The sequence below is a fragment of the Phaseolus vulgaris genome, chromosome 9 (genome assembly GCF_000499845.2).
Source record: "Phaseolus vulgaris cultivar G19833 chromosome 9, P. vulgaris v2.0, whole genome shotgun sequence".
Classification (NCBI taxonomy): Eukaryota; Viridiplantae; Streptophyta; class Magnoliopsida; order Fabales; family Fabaceae; genus Phaseolus; species Phaseolus vulgaris.
Window position 1 is genome coordinate 10507106 of NC_023751.2, and position 15883 is coordinate 10522988.

The window sequence follows — 15883 nt, forward strand, 5'->3', positions numbered from 1 at the left end:
CACATTATCAGAAGCAAGAGGAACCTATATGATGAGAATATCAAACACAAAATCTGACCTTAAAACAATTAATAAAACACTTGTTGAAAGAAAATATGACAGTATAATATACACATTAAAACTTACGATTTTTCAATATCTTAGCCATGTCAGCCTCACTTGCCAAGTCGGCAGTGTCAAGTGGGAGTTTTTTAAAACTGGTGTCAAACAAGCGTTTTCCTTTAAGACAACATATTCCTTGGACCAGTTGTAGAAAAGTAGGTACATCTGAGTAAGAACGTAAGGGGGGGTTTCACTTTAAAAAATAACTATAACACTTTATAAGCTTATTTCAATCTACTCTTTTCCCCCGAAATCTAAAACAAGCAAACTAATACCTAGTGAAGCCACACTCCACGGAACTATTTTGTGGTGATTAGCACACTTTAATTGATGGAAATTAACTTATTCGATATTAATTAAAGATACAGCTGATGTAATTTCATTGGTTCGGGGGTCCGCACTTTCTAAACAAGCGCCACAAGGATCTTCTTTAACCAACAAGGCAAGAACATTATGTGAACTCCATATTTTTGTCACATTGCTGCTTGAATTTCCCAAAGAAACAGCAAAGACTGCATCAAATCCTCCTGCCCCTGGCACTCCAGCCAACAGTACTCCTTCCAAGTTCAATGTACCATCTAGAAGTTGCGTTTGTGATTCTGGTTCAATCTGTACACATTGGAATTAACTTAAAGTCTTCTTTAGTCATAAATTGTCAAAAAAAAAAAAATTAAATAATGAACCCAACAGAAAAATGATTTTATAACACCAAATCTCTGACTACAATTGAATGAGTTGAATAGGGAAATATAGCAATTATGCCGAGTAAACATCAATTTTCTGATTGATTCAAGGGGTTCATAATTGACAAGTTGAAACATAATAACTCTGTTTTATGTTTTAACTGAACCCGAGTTGTGATACTCCTGAATACTAAAAGAAGATACACCCCCCAGAAGGTTCAAGTATTAAATTATCGTCATGAATCAACTATACCAAAATCTGAAGATGTTAAATGATCCATTGTTTTTTGTTGATTTGGAACGGGGTGAGCAGTGGTTTGAGGGCTACTTAACAAGAACAGGCTAATAAAAATGATCTTATTTTGTGTACTATCTGTTACAAAAATTATCTTATTTTAATATGTCTAACGTGCCCCTTCAAGCAAGAGATCTTTAGGTTTGAAGCGTGGACAGTGCACAACCCACCAAGCTTGTGTTGCAATTCAATTTTTTTTTAAACGGATGAAGGTGCTAAGGATTGAACTCTAGACCACTTGGTCATATAGGCTCTAGAACCATGCTATGAACGGATCTCAAAAGCCTAAGTTGTTAGCTGAAAATGTATGAATGGTTTATTTACATATTTAACTCCCTGAAACAAGTTTATGATATAGGTACTAAATTATACTTTCTAAGGCAACACACTAACAAAGTAATCACTTGGTAGTGCAAGAAATTTTGATATGGGATTTTTTCAGTTCTTGAGCCACAGTGTATTATAGCAATGCATGCTATGGAATGCACAGATAGCAAGTAGATTGACCATAATGTGAATCCAACCTTAATACTTCCGTATGAATCACTGGGATGGCCTATATTATTTGCAAGTAAATAGTGAAACTTAGATGTATGATCATTCTTATTCACAAGATAAGAAATGTAGTACCTAAAGAGGTATGGATAAATTAAAGTCACTAATTTTCAATCGAAAAATGTACAAGGGTATGCGTTTCACCAAGACATATTTTGTATGACATAAATCAACATCATATGAACAGAGAACAGTAAAAACAAGTGCTCAATAGTTAAATGAACTCACCGGAACACCTGCAGCCTCGCCCATCAGGCGCATATGGTATCTAATCCTCAGCATGGCATCTTTTGCACTAAGCAGCGCTTTAATAACTGTTTCTTGGTTAGGTTCAGAAGGTAGTTCTATCCACTGATAACGCAATTTGAATTTCAAAGTTAAAAAATCCACATGAAAGAAGAAATGTTACTATATATATGAAAAATTGTAGAACTTATGTTGATTGCTCCTCCGTCTCTTGATGCAAAAGAAACTTTTCAATTTTGCCCTCTGGCCCCCTCCCTCCCAAAGGGTCAGCTCCCCTTCAAACTGGGGGTGAAAAACTAATAGATGTATAATGTATTTCCAAAATATAATTTTTAAATCAATCTCATTTACAAACACTCCATTGTTCATGGCTAAATGTTACAAAACTGACCATTAGAGTTGGGGGTGAAAAAGTTTTCAATTTTGACACAAAAGAAACATTTCAATTTTTCCCTCTGCCCCCCTCCCTCCCAAAGGGTCAGCTCCCCTTCAAACTGGGGGTGAAAAACTAATAGATGTATAATGTATTTCCAAAATATAATTTTTAAATCAATCTCATTTACGAACACTCCATTGTTCATGGCTAAATGTTACAAAACTGACCATTAGAGTTGGGCCACAATTTTTCACATCATTCCATAATTATAAGATTTGAGTTTACTGTGAACTATGAAGTTCATAATTCTCAGGCAACAAGGTCATATCAAGCATGAAGGGTGTCAAGAGGTGCAATAAAGATGCCAAAATTTCAGTTAAGTTCCAACTATACATCCAGCCACAATCAGATTATGGTCTGGAAAATATAATGAGAATGTTTTTTTCCTGCAAATAAGCTTCTTCTAATCTATACTCCTCTCCAGTCCAGAGTAGCTCTAGATAAACCATCAAAGCAATAAGAGAAGTGTACATAATCAGTAAAGATGTACCATCAAAAACTGTCAAAAAGAAGTGTAAAAGGCTAATCCAGAGCAAGAATATCATAGGGACACACAACGTTTAAGTTATCTGATTCTGACAGGAAGAATTGTCCAGCAATTTACTTTAGTTAAATGAGTATACAAATTCTGATTTAAAATCAGTTCCATTAAATTGGTCAAAACTTCCAAGAAATACCTTGTCTGATCTGAGCATGCTGCAGCTTTCAATCACAGATTTATATGCATTCCATTGTTCCTTTGCTAATTTGCTTAACAAGTTTAATTGCATTTCCAAAGCTGAATTTGCCTCTGACAATCTTCTCCATGTGTCCAGGGCTTTCTGAGGGTCAGACTTTTGCCATTTTTTGACAGCACCAACCATTGATGGCGTGGATGATCCACCACTTCCAGGTTCTCCTAGTAACTAGAAAGGAAAAAAATATTAATCAGCCTTAGAACCAAGAGAATTCGTATGTAGAATCTGACTGAATCACAATTGGAAACCCTCAGTATTATTCATCTGCGAATATTGATATCACTGCGCCACCACTACCATGGCTGGATTTACAATGAAAGGTAATAGTAAATACTGAAACAGAAACAAATAACACGGTTTCCAATAGACCCTATAATCTTCCTAACTGGTCTCAATATTCAGGTGAGGACAGAAAACAATCCAATCATCTTATATATCTTTCAGCTTCTTTTACATATAAAGTTTGAAACCACCTAACTGATTTTTAAGCAATATTCATTCAGAAAATATTGAAAAAAAATTGAAGCACCAAGCTTTCTGTTTGTTAAACTGGCATCTGGTGCTTTTCAAAACTAAGCTAGTAAACTAAAATTTAACTGTATTATTGCAGAAAATAATTAAAATTCTGTCTCTCATGTCATCTTAAGCAAATGCATTTCAAGGTTTACAAAGGCTGCACATAGAAAAGCACAACAATAAAAAACAACATAAAAAGATGTTAAAAATGAACAAGCTGTTAATGGATCTTAGCTTCCAAATATCGGATTCTTGTTAACCAAAACATCTGACATAAGTTTTCACATGATTGTCATAAGCAACTGTACTCTAGACAATTCTTAATAAATATCACACATGCTTAAGTAAATGACAGCATCGAATTTCCACATATAGAAAGAACCCAAGTACTCACATTAAAAGTGAACACCTAATCAAACAAAAGGTCAGAATTTTAGTCATTGGAAGACGCATTTAGTAATCATGAGTCCAAAACGTGGATTGCAGAAATGAAAAGCAATTCATGGATTTCCTAAAAGGAGAAGACTCTATCTAACAAACAACACAACATTATTTCTTTATTGTTTTTCTATTAAAAGAAGGTTGTGAATAGAACGAAATGTATATAAATAGAGTCAGGACTTGGGTGCATCCCACCATAACCACCCTTTCAACCAGAAGTGTCCATAGCCATCTTTAGGACATAAATGTAAAATAAGCAAGATTTAAGTTGCTTACAAGAGTCATCAAAGGTGGTAAAGAGAACTCAGTCGTGTCGTGGTCCCATTTTCCTCTTATAATTTCAGTGAGAACATCTGGTAAAGGCACTTCTTTATCTGCAATCTACGATGTCAATAAAATAGAAGACAATGAAGTTATTGATGTTCGTGGAACATTGCTACTAATTCCAAAACAAAAATTTTCTCAGAGTAAGACAAAACCAACAGAAGAGTCCTACCATGCTTGTATTAACAAATGGAAAAAACACAGATTGCAATGAATGGTGGTATATCATGAAAATATTTTTCATGAGAATTTCAAGAACTCAAAGATAATAGTTGTCAATGATCTCTAGATGGAACCCATACCCAAACATGGTTAAACAAACCAGGGAGGGTGCATTGTGCCAGTTTCATAACATATACATTGTTAGCTAAATGCACATCTTTATATACAGAATGAGATCTACTTACTCCATGTAATGTCTGTTCAAATTGTCAAATTGAAAGCATTCATTACAATAATTAAATCAACAAAAAATTATAAAATTTTAAAACTAGTTGATACTTCATCAAATAATTTCAACTTAACACATCATTATTTTTTTAAAATATAAGTCAATGTCATTCATAAGATTACAAACCAACAAATGTCTAATTTATCTAAAATTTAATGTTTAGGGATGTTAATGAGCATTGTAATAATATGACAAGATTCTATGTAAAGAAATTACAAGATTAAATGGTTTGATTGGTGAAATTAAATGTCTACGAAAAGAAATTGAACAGGATATGAGAGGGGAGGGGAGACCTGGGTGGAAGAAATCACTTCTGGTGAGAACCGCACATAGCGCTGACTGCCATACACAGCTGAACTGACATCAAACCCACTGCCTACTTTCCCCTGTGCAATACAGTGTGCAGTTTGAGCAATTTTATGCACCATATCAAGATCAGCAACATCCTTCCTTTCCCGGTGATCTTTCGAAGAGGAAAGCTTCACCACATCCAGGTAATGAAGTAAGGCAGCAACTACAGCCGTAGTCATCGCTGCAGATGAGCCCAAACCAGTTTTAGCCACTTCAGGCTTGCAATTGCCCCCATCAGCACCATCAGCATTGAAGGTGATGGAGGAAAAAGGTGGAAGGGAGGCCAACGATTCTGGCGTCAAAGGGAGTCCACGTCTCTCAATCTGCGAAGCGTTTATTCACAAATAAATATTTTGGTCAAAACTTTTAAATGCTCAAATCATGAAAACAAAGGGTAAATTACCTCATTCCTGTATGAATAAAAATCATTGGAGCCCAAAATTGTAATGTCAAGACCTACAGATCAATCCAGTCACAAAATCGGACGTTTAAACCTGTTTATTCATTTTTCAAAAGGGCAGAGAAGCGTGATACCACCTTGTAAAAGCAGTTTGTGCAACTCCTCCTTTTTACTCTGGTCAAACGACGCACAAGCAGCAGCCACGGAATACTGCACCGCGTATTCCACAAAAGGATTTCTCGTATCACTGAGATAATTAACCAATCACAGAAATTACATCAAACATTGACAAACCACAAAAAGCACAGTAATAAAGCGACCAAACATACAATTTCTACATTGCTTGCTAACAGTGAAACAATTAATCTGAAACGGAAAACGTGCCTTGAGGAAACAGTTTGGATGGCAAGATTTTTGAGCGCGAGTTTGTAAAGAGCTTCTCTGGAAAGCTGAGGAGAGGTTAACCTGATATCTGTCCATGCCTGGATGAAAATAAAAAAAAGAGAAGTAAGTAAAAGATAAAAGCAATAATGCGAAGAGAGAAGAAGAAGTATATCAGACCCATGCCCAGGAATCGGATTTGATTTGGTGGTGAAGAGGTTTGATGATGGCGTAAAAGCGAGCGTTTGTACTGAGGACAAGTCCTGAGTTGGGTCGCTCCAAAATGAGATAACCACCGGTCATTAACACTTTTCCAGGAGCTGAAGTGACAACTCCTAAGAATGCGGTTGATTTTCAAAAGCAAGGTTTGAAATTAAGGCTATCAAACATCATAAAAGAGGAAAAACTCTCGCTGCAATAATGCAAATGTTCACCAACTGTGCAGAATTGCAGGTTAGTAACACCCACCTGGCCACATCGGGTTGTTGAAATAATCTGGTTTTACAGATTTCCCTGTAAAAACAAAAGATAAAGTAGAAGAACCTCAGGTCTTATTCAGAAATCAGGCCTTATTCTTATAAATGGAACCGTAGCAGATAATAACCTGAGCAAGTTTGAGAAGCTGAAAACCACCCAGAAACAACAGTGGAATGACACTTTGCCTCTGACTCAGGGGATGAAGCTTTAGCCTTCAAACAACAAGAGGGAATTTCCTTCTCTATTCCATTCCCCTCACTCGCCTTCCCATCCATAGTCTTCGGGCATTCCAAACCTTTTCCTGCGCCGGCCTCCATATATTATTCTTTTCTTCTCTGGCTCCAGTCTCTGTACAATTAGCACACAAGTTGTCCAAAAGATTATAATTCCATTATATATAAACAGAATCCACAGCACTTACAAAACGAGGCTACAGGTAACACAATGCCAAAAGAACCTCACTTTATAAGAATGACCACCAACACAAATAATGGAAAGAATTTGCTTTCCTGTTTTGTTTAGTTATACAAATTAAGCTTGAACTTTTGATCACCAAAAAATAAAGGGAAAGATTGGCCAAGAAATAAGCCACCAGAAAAAAGAGATATCCAAATTACAATTAAAATTCTACTTTGATCATAATTTACATAACAGGTATAGACATAGAAAATAAGCTAATTAAGCATAAGCAGAAAGAAAACAAAAAACTTGATATACTTTTCATAAAAACAGCAATATAATATAGTATTTTAAAAAATCAAACAAGTACTCATTCATGCTACAAAATAGACGAGACAATCAAATCTATCTGACAAAATAACGTGCCTAAATAATTTATTTAATTAATTCCATATTTAAGCCCGGCAGCCTCTGATTATACGCCCTGAAACAGGAAACAAATCATGTCTCGAAAATCTTTCTCCTCCCATTTCCAGGTTTACTTTTCAACAATTCCAAATCAAATGATAAAAAAAATCAAACAATCAAATAAAATAAATAAACACGCAAACATAGAAAAGCCAATCCCGCAAGAAAGCTTCCAACGCGTGCATAGTTTCAGAGCGGCAAATAAAAAAGAAAATGCAGCGCGGAACATGACATGACAGAACGGGAAGGAGGAACGTGTTATTGCTATGGTGCACCGTAGAAAAGAACAGAAGAACGTGAAACGCTAGGGTTTAGAATTGGAAAAATAGGAAAAAAAAAGAAAGAAGATAAAGTGGAATGAAAGAAAAGGGAAAGAGGTTAGGGTAAAAAAGGTGATGATGAGAGTGAAATGAGGGTGTTGCCTGATGAGTGATGAGGAGTGAAATGAGGGCGCTGTAGATGCGATGCGATCTCCACTGTTGTTTCTCTTTCAGTGGTGTGTTTTGGTTTCACAGTGAAGAAGAAGCAGAACAAATAATGAATGGCCTCGCGTTGCACGTGGCGGGTGCACGTGTACCTTAATTTAAGAATGTGCAGTTTCCACAGTAGTTGTGGTTCTATTTTCAACTCTTCCACATTCCAATAATTCCTTCCCATACTTCCTCATGTAAATAGATAATTTTGTCATTAAAAACAGTACATTACGAATTTTACAATTAGGTAAAAATCTTGTTTAACACATTCTATTTTAGAATTTGAAAAATATTTTGGAAATGTTTTCTGAATTTTATAATCCAAAATTTTATTTTATTTTTAAATATTTTCCATATTCTACCATATGAAATATATATTTTTTAAGAAAATACATTTTTGATTAAAAAAAATAGAAGGTATTGTCAGATTTAAAAATACCTTCGAGATTCTGCATAATATTTTGGTATTTTAAAAAGTAACATCAATAAAATAATAGTATTTTTGATATTTTAAGAAGTTTATGAAGGTGTAGAAAGATACAACCATTTATTTAGATATGTTGGGCCAGCCTGACTGGGCCATATATTTGTTTACATATTTGTAGGCTTTTGCGGCCTGCACCCCCCATTTGTACCTACATCCCCACAATGATCAAAATCAAAATTTTACTTTACTTTAAAGTCATTTCCGGATTACGACAATATAATAATTTTAGGAAAAAAAAAATCTGAAATGAAATTTCTGGAATGCCATGAAATGTATAATATATTATGAAATAATATTTTCATAATAAACTCTTCAAAAACATATATAATATCTTCTAAAATGCGTTTTTAGAACAAACTTTTTGAAGATAGTTTTTTTTGTGGCCTCGTACTTTGGCCAGGAAATATATTCCCCACTTCTGTTAGCCTTTGCTGGAAAGGTAAAATTCAATAGTGGAAACAAAGAAGTAGTTATTGGAAATATATCTACTTCTTATTTGATAAATTTTGAATATTTATAATTATATCATGTATCAGGTACTAAAGGTCTATTTCATTGTGCATGATGAGAAAGATGATTGGATGAATTCCCATGTATTAACATTTTCAGGAATAGATTCTTCTTACGCATTACCTGATAATATCGCTATTATAACTCTGCAGGTATATATGTCTTCAACTTAAAGGGATTCCTTATCCCAAATAGTATTAGTTCAGTAACAAGTGAATTTACAGGGCCAATACAATGATGGTATCAAAACTTTGTTTTATTTGTATTATGTATGAGAAAGTGCACATATGTTAGGCCATCAAGATCAGAAGAAGGGTTGAAAGAGAGAGAAAGAGATATAGAGAAAAAAAATCAAAGAACATTCAAATCACCAAAAAAAATACACATGCCTTTCACCTTCTTGTAATAGTTAGTCGAATACACATTACAACCAATAGCTACTAATTGTTATTAATATTCTAAGCAGTACTGTAGAACACATAACACCTCCCTACAAAAAAATTATAATTTTAGTAGAGGTTTATTAGTGGATGTTATTATAACCTCTGATAAAACACAAATGTTGCAGATGTTTGCAGACTCATAGTAAGACACATATTTATTAGAGGTTTAAAATCTCTTGATAAAATAAAATAAAAAATATATTTAATTTTTTTTGTATGTACTTTGTTTCTTCTCTCCAAAAAAAATCATTTTTCACACTTTCTAAAGTTTCAATTTTTCAAAAGTTCTATTCTCATTCTCATTCCGTAATTCTCCTAAATTCCTTTGACACTCTGTTTCCTAAAATATTTTTTTTCTTCTTTGTCATTCCAAATCTCCAAATTTCTTTCTCCGTTTAACTAAGCCCTTACCCGCACCTTCATCGCAACCCATTTTTTGTCAACCTCATCCAACCGAGATTCTCTTGGCGATGGGGTGGCTCACGTTGCAAGGTTGGCCGCTTCTTTGATGTATGGATTCGTACAAATGTGAGTATAAATATTTTCATTATTGTATTGGAATGAAGATGAGACACGAATATACACAAGTGTATGAAGACTTTTTCTCTCCAAATTACAAGTTAACTAGGTAGAGATCCACTAATCATAGGAGTCCATCATTATTAAATTAATTGCATATAATTGCGTACCATATCCTACAATAATTGGATATAATTTGATAATTACTATTCCCTTAATACGACACTTTTGATTTATTTGTTATGTTGTTTCCAAATTTATGCAATTATAATTTATTTATATACTTATTATTGAATATAATAAAAAAGTATTATTTTAACATCAAATTATTGATAAAATCATTTTTTTTTAAGTTTTATCTTTGTAAAAAAATATTGAATAAATATTTGGAAGCGTATTAATGTGAGTATGAATATTTTTATTACAAATGTGAGAATGAATATTTTTATTCTGGGGCCTGCAGTGTCGCTCCCACCCGGAATAGAAATCTCTTCCTAACGAGCAAATGAAGTATAACTTTTCTCCAATGTCATTGCTGTCGAAATACCTCCTTGAACTCTTATCTCATATATGAAGTATATTACTTTAGAATCGCCTTTTCTAAAAAGTTTTGGGGAAATTTTTTACTATCATGGCTGACTCTCAGTTGTGCTAACATAGTAGTGATTTTTCCTCCTTTTTTAACTAAGAGGAAAACTTCCTTCATAAATAAAATCATATATGTTATAATAAATAGAATCTGGAGTTTCACCCTGTGGATGTGGGTGAAACCTGTGTACAAAGATATCACTATAGTGCCTGTTGTCCCACCCATATAATATATTATCAGTATTCTTGTAGCCTCTGGCTTTTTTTCATCAATTTTGCTACTGTTTTATGTGCTTTCCTGAGGACTTTACACAGTTGTAAGGAGCTAAGCTAAGCTTCTATCTTATCTAATATGTGTACTCATCCAAAGCAATCTTACCTAAGCTATAGAATGTTTATACTCTAATTGATAGGTATCTTATTTAAAAGAATTCTAAAGTCACTTAGTTATTGCCTTAGCCATAGTGTTTGAGCACAACAACTTCCAGCTGCTATATATTCTGCCTCTGTTGTAGAAAGAGCAACATAGGCTTGTTTCTTGCAATGCCCAAGAGATTAGACTTGACCCAAGCATGTGACAAGTTCCACTTGTGCTTTTCCTATCAACCTTGCAACCTGCAAAGTCAGAATCTGAAAAACCATTTAAGTTCAAGGAAACATTGTTTGGATACCATGGTCCAACATCTTTAGTCCCTTGCAAGTATTTCAGAATTCTCTTAACTGCATTGTAGTGTGATTCTCTTAGCTTCTGACCCCGACGGCCCCTTTTGCTTTATCTATTCCATCATCTTTCGAAGACTAGGGATTCATTTACCCCTTACTCCCTTCGAACGCACACTTCTGACCGAGGTGAACGTAGCCCCTGTCCAACTACATCCCAACAGTTGGGCATTCGTAAGGGCTTTCGCCATCCTCTGCTACAGCCTCGGCCTTACGTCGGTAGACGCCTTTCTTTTCTTCTTCGAAGTTAAGGACCCTAGGAAGAAATTGTGGGTTAGCTTCAATGGGGTGGCGGGGAGGGTGCTCTTAATGCTCTTCCAACAATCATATAAGGGGTTCAAGAAGAACTTCTTCAAAATTAAGAGCAATCGGAGGGACCCCGCTCTCCTCGATGGGTTTCCCTTGTATTGGACGGAGAAACCCAACCTTCAGAGACCCCGAAGTCTTGAGGACCTAGCCCCTCAAGAGCGGGGGGTGTGCAAGTTCCTCTCTGGACTCCCTGCTCCCTTCAACACTTTGGAGCTGCTCAAACATGAGTTTAGCCCAAAAAGTCTTAAGACGTATATTGGTATTCCCTGGTTCCTATATTCCCTCTTACATCTCACTTTCGCTTGCAATCTCTCTTCGTCGTTTATTCCCTGTGTTAAGTTGTTGTCTATGTGCAGATATGGGCTTTAGTAACGACAAGAAAAAGAAATTGATCGATCTGCTAGCCAAGCGAAAGGCGACCGCTATCGGGAAGGACACATCAATGCCCATTGCACCCTCAACCTCAGTTGTTCCTACCCCTCACCCAACCGAACCAGCCTCCGTTGTTGACAAGCTAGAAGGGGTTGTAGTCGTCGATACTGATGACGAAGAGACATGCATCGGGCTTGTCTTCAAAAGGTCAAAAGTTGGTGAGGTCGTGGCACCCTCGACTTTTGCCTCGGGTGGGACCCCGGCCTTTATGGATCATCCTCCCAGCGCCTCCTCTCCACTCCCCCTTGTCGTACACGAGGGTGGAGGAGAGAGTGCCCCCGAGGGCCAAGAGATGCCTTCCAGCTCACCATTTCCCCTGCTGCTCCAACGAATACTCAGTCGCTTTCAAGACCAAGTGGTGGTGGAGGAATTGAGCGACAATCTCCTTCAGGACCGCGTGGTCAATGTCCTTGGGGACCTCTTGATTGCCTCCAATCTTGCGCTCAACAGGACTCAAGAGGCCGACGACCTCAAGGTTAGGGTGGCAAAGCTCGAGGAGGAATTGACCAAGACCTTCACCAATCGCGAGACCGCCATGTACTTGGAGATGGCAAGCCTTCGCCAATCTGAGAAGGATGCCAAGAAGGCCCTTCATGACAAGGACCAAAAGGCGGTTGAACTAGAAACGAAAATCTTCCCTCTCCGTACCCGTGCGGTCGAGCTTGAAGATCTGGTGGCGGAGCTGAAGGACAAAGTCGCCAAACTGAAGGAGAGGGCCACGCAGCGCGAGATCCTTCTGGGGTAGGTTGAGGGCGAATTGGCTGTGAAAACTGAGTCCTTGGCTGAGACGATTAAGTCCTTTAAAAAGACAGAGGAGGAGCTCACAAACGATGTCGTTGACGCTTATGGTGAGGGGTTTCAAGATGTCATTGCTTAGTTTGCCTATGTGAATCCTGAGGTGGATCTTACCCCCTTTGGTGAGTCCAAGTGCGTTGTTGACGGGCAAATCCTGCCATGAGAATGACTTCATAACTCTGTTTTTGTTGACAAACAAACTCTCTTGCATGTATACACTTATAAGTATTTATCTTATCTTTAATTGTTGCCTTTACTCGCTTCGCTCGACATACGACGCCTCTGACTTAGGTTTGCCCTTTAGGTAGCACGTTTGTCTCGTATGTTGTTCGACCCCGGAGTTAATACGCAAGAGGGAACGTATGTCTTCCCCCCTTGGTGTTTCTAACCCGAGTGAACGACTCTTTCGCGATTTCATCCTTATTGTATAAAGTCAAGGGATAGTTGATCTCGACATTGCTACAAAAGTCAAGGAACGAGTCTTTGGCGTTTGAACCATACTTCTCTTTGCCTTGGTGAACTTACATGAGAGAGGCTTATTGGGAAGGCCAAACTACCTTTGCTCTCCGTGTATCACTTCAAGGTAAGAGGTTCATTTAATTAGCGAACCATACTATTCTTTGTCTTTGTGATCTTGCACGAGAGGGGCTTATTGGGAACACCAAGCTACCTTTGCTCTCTGTGCATCACTTCAAGGAAAAAGGTTCATTTACTTTGGCGAACCATACTATTCTCGGGCTTGCTGAACTTACACAAGAGGGAAGGTCCCCTTGGGGGACCATACTACTTCTGCTCTTGGCTTATCACTACAAGAGAGAGGTTTGTTTACATTGGGGAACCATACTATTCTTCGCCTTGGTGAACTTGCACGAGAGGGGCTTATTGGGAAGACCAAGCTACCTCTGCTCTCTGTGCATCACTTCAAGGAAAGAGGTTCATTTACTTTGGCGAATCATACTATTCTCGGGCTTTGTGAACTTACGCAAGAGGGAGGTCTGTTGAATCAAGTGTGTTCAAGCTTTGAAGAATCCAAACCCTTTGAAGGATGATGAAAGACTAGTTGTGCTTGTTTTTGCTGAGTTGTCTTTTAGTTAGGATCTGGGGTAGATTTTATGTATAATCCACTCTTGATTAAATCCAAAGCATAAACATTCTCAATCCTTTTAAAAGGAAATTATTTTTCAAACTAAGTGAAAAACAACTTGTTGTTTTGTCGAAACAACCGATTGTTTTATACTTAGGAGTTTTTAGAAAGGTTGAAAACTGTTTTCAATGGTTGACTTGCTGTCAAAACCGAAACAACCGATTGATTCGTGGAAACAGCCGATTGTTTGTTTTGGTACCATAACAGAAAACTGTTTTGTGCTTTGATTGAACATTAAATGATTTTCTAACTGTTTAAGTTCCAGTTTTTTTAATGCTTTGACCAAACTTTAAATGCAATGAATAGTTTGCTAAGATTTGATAACAAACAACAACTTTGAATATATACAGAAAACAGATTTGAGTTTTTCAAGAGATTGAGATTTTGAAAAGTTGAGAATTGCTTAGAGATTGAGTTTGATCAAAGAGTGAGATAGGATTTTTCATCTTGTATTGATTTCATATTTGTTCTGTAACAAGTGTAATCCTTTGTATCTTTTGAAAGAACCTTGTGTGTTTGCTGAGAAGTGTTGTGTGTTCTTGAGGGGATCAAGATCAGCATTCTTAGTGTGGTTGAGCTGGACCAAAGGAAGTGTGTGTCTTGAGGGGATCAAGGTCACTTCTTTGGTTGTGTTGTAAGTGATCTAGGGTTGATTGCTTAGTGGATTCCCCAGTGGTTTCTGGGAAGACTGGATGTAGCTCTGGGTTTAGAGTGAACCAGTATAAACCTCTGTGTGCATTCTCTCTATCCTTAATCTCTATAAATTCAGTTTTGATATTTGTGAACTAGTATAAACAACCGATTGTTTCTGCGAAACAACCGATTGTTTTTCTGGTGCTGTGTTTTTTTTCTTTGTGTTTTGGCAAACTGATTTCCTTATCAACTGTTTCTCGAAGTAATTTCATTCTTGACTTAAAAGTTTGCGAAAACCCTCTTTAAACCATTCACCCCCCTCTAATTTAAAGCCATACATTCTTACAATTAGCATCAAGAGCTTGGTTCTTGAAATTTATTCAAGTGTGATCCTAAAACTGTTTTTTAATGGCTGCTAGACTACCTTTTGGGAAAGGTGCTTCAATCAACAGACCACCTCTGTTTTGTGGTTTGAACTACCAATTTTGGAAAGTCAAAATGAAAATCTTTGTAGATTCACTTGACAAAGGTATTTGGGATGCAATTGAAAATGGCCCCTTTGTTCCAAAACTTGAAAAAGATGGATCTTTCATTGAAAAACCTTGGTCTCAATGGACTGATTCTGAAAGCAAGAAGACCAAATTTGATTGCATTGCTAAAAACATAGTAACCTCTGCCTTGAATTCAGATGAGTTTTTCAGGGTCTCTCCATGCAAAACCTCAAAGGAAATGTGGGACACCTTGGAGGTAACTCATGAAGGTACCAATGAAGTGAAGAGAGCTAGAAAGCATACTCTAATCCAAGAGTATGAGATGTTCAGAATGCTCAAGGGTGAAACAATTGCTGAAGTGCAGAAAAGATTCACGCACATCATCAATCATCTCATGAGCCTTGACAAGACCTTTGAAAAAGAAGAGTTAAACATCAAGATTTTGAAATGTCTTGATAGAGCATGGCAACCTAAGGTAATTGCAATATCCGAATCTAAAGATCTAACATCTTTGAGTATGGCTTCTTTATTTGGCAAGCTTAGGGAACATGAGTTAGAGATGAATCGACTCAATGTTCAAGAAAGCAAAGACAAACACGTAAGGAATATTGCCTTAAAAGCTGTCAAGAACAAAGGCAAACAAGAATCCAACGATGATAGTGATGAAGAGAACATTAGCTTGCTATCCAAAAAGTTTAGCAAATTCTTGAAGAGGAACCGCAACAAGCACAACAACAAAGATAAGTATGGAAACAAGAAATCTAATGATTTTAATTCCAATAACTATACTTGTTTTGGTTGTGGTGAGCAAGGGCACATAAAAGTAGATTGCCCAAACAAAAGCAAGGAGAAAAAGCCTAGCCACAAGGAAAAGAAGGGCAAGACAAAAAGAGCCTACATAGCTTGGGATGAAAATGAGGTATCCTCATCAAGTGAAGATGAAAGAGCAAACATCTGCTTTATTGCTGAAGGAGATGATGAATCTTGCAGCTCAAGTGAAGTAAGTTCTTGTGCTTCTTTAAATGAACAAAATTATAGTGAATTGCTTGAAACTTTTCAAGAAACTCACAATGAAGT

The 15883-nt window shown here is 36.7% G+C and overlaps 1 protein-coding gene across 4 annotated transcripts; it reads right to left on the reverse strand.

Moving 5' to 3' along the window:
• Positions 1-109: 109 nt before the first annotated feature.
• On the reverse strand, positions 110-7857 carry LOC137820430 (phosphomevalonate kinase, peroxisomal). Of its 4 annotated transcripts, none has more exons than XM_068624524.1 (13): positions 7685-7819; positions 6638-6743; positions 6523-6595; positions 6387-6431; positions 6099-6253; positions 5922-6019; positions 5675-5784; positions 5541-5593; positions 5080-5460; positions 4288-4392; positions 2995-3222; positions 1864-1986; positions 110-711 (listed from the first exon to the last, which is right to left on the reverse strand). In XM_068624524.1, the coding sequence occupies exons 2-13, from the start codon at positions 6710-6712 to the stop codon at positions 445-447; spliced, it is 1713 nt and encodes a 570-aa protein (XP_068480625.1). In that variant the 5' UTR covers positions 6713-6743; positions 7685-7819; the 3' UTR covers positions 110-444. The 4 variants fall into 4 exon arrangements, with proteins under 4 accessions (XP_068480625.1, XP_068480626.1, XP_068480623.1 ...); XM_068624525.1 differs by lacking the exon at positions 7685-7819 and adding an exon at positions 7221-7339; XM_068624522.1 differs by having other exon boundaries at positions 6523-6743; positions 7685-7857.
• Positions 7858-15883: the final 8026 nt, after the last annotated feature.

Coding starts and splice junctions, on each gene's coding strand:
- LOC137820430 (XM_068624522.1), bottom strand. CDS start 6,712: ATGGAGGCCGGCGCAGGAAAAGGTTTGGAATGCCCGAAGACTATGGAT. Junction 4,393..5,079: donor AAGTGATTTCTTCCACCCAG/GTCTCCCCTCCC, acceptor TTGACATCGTAG/ATTGCAGATAAAGAAGTGCC. Junction 1,987..2,994: donor GCATGCTCAGATCAGACAAG/GTATTTCTTGGA, acceptor TTGCGTTATCAG/TGGATAGAACTACCTTCTGA.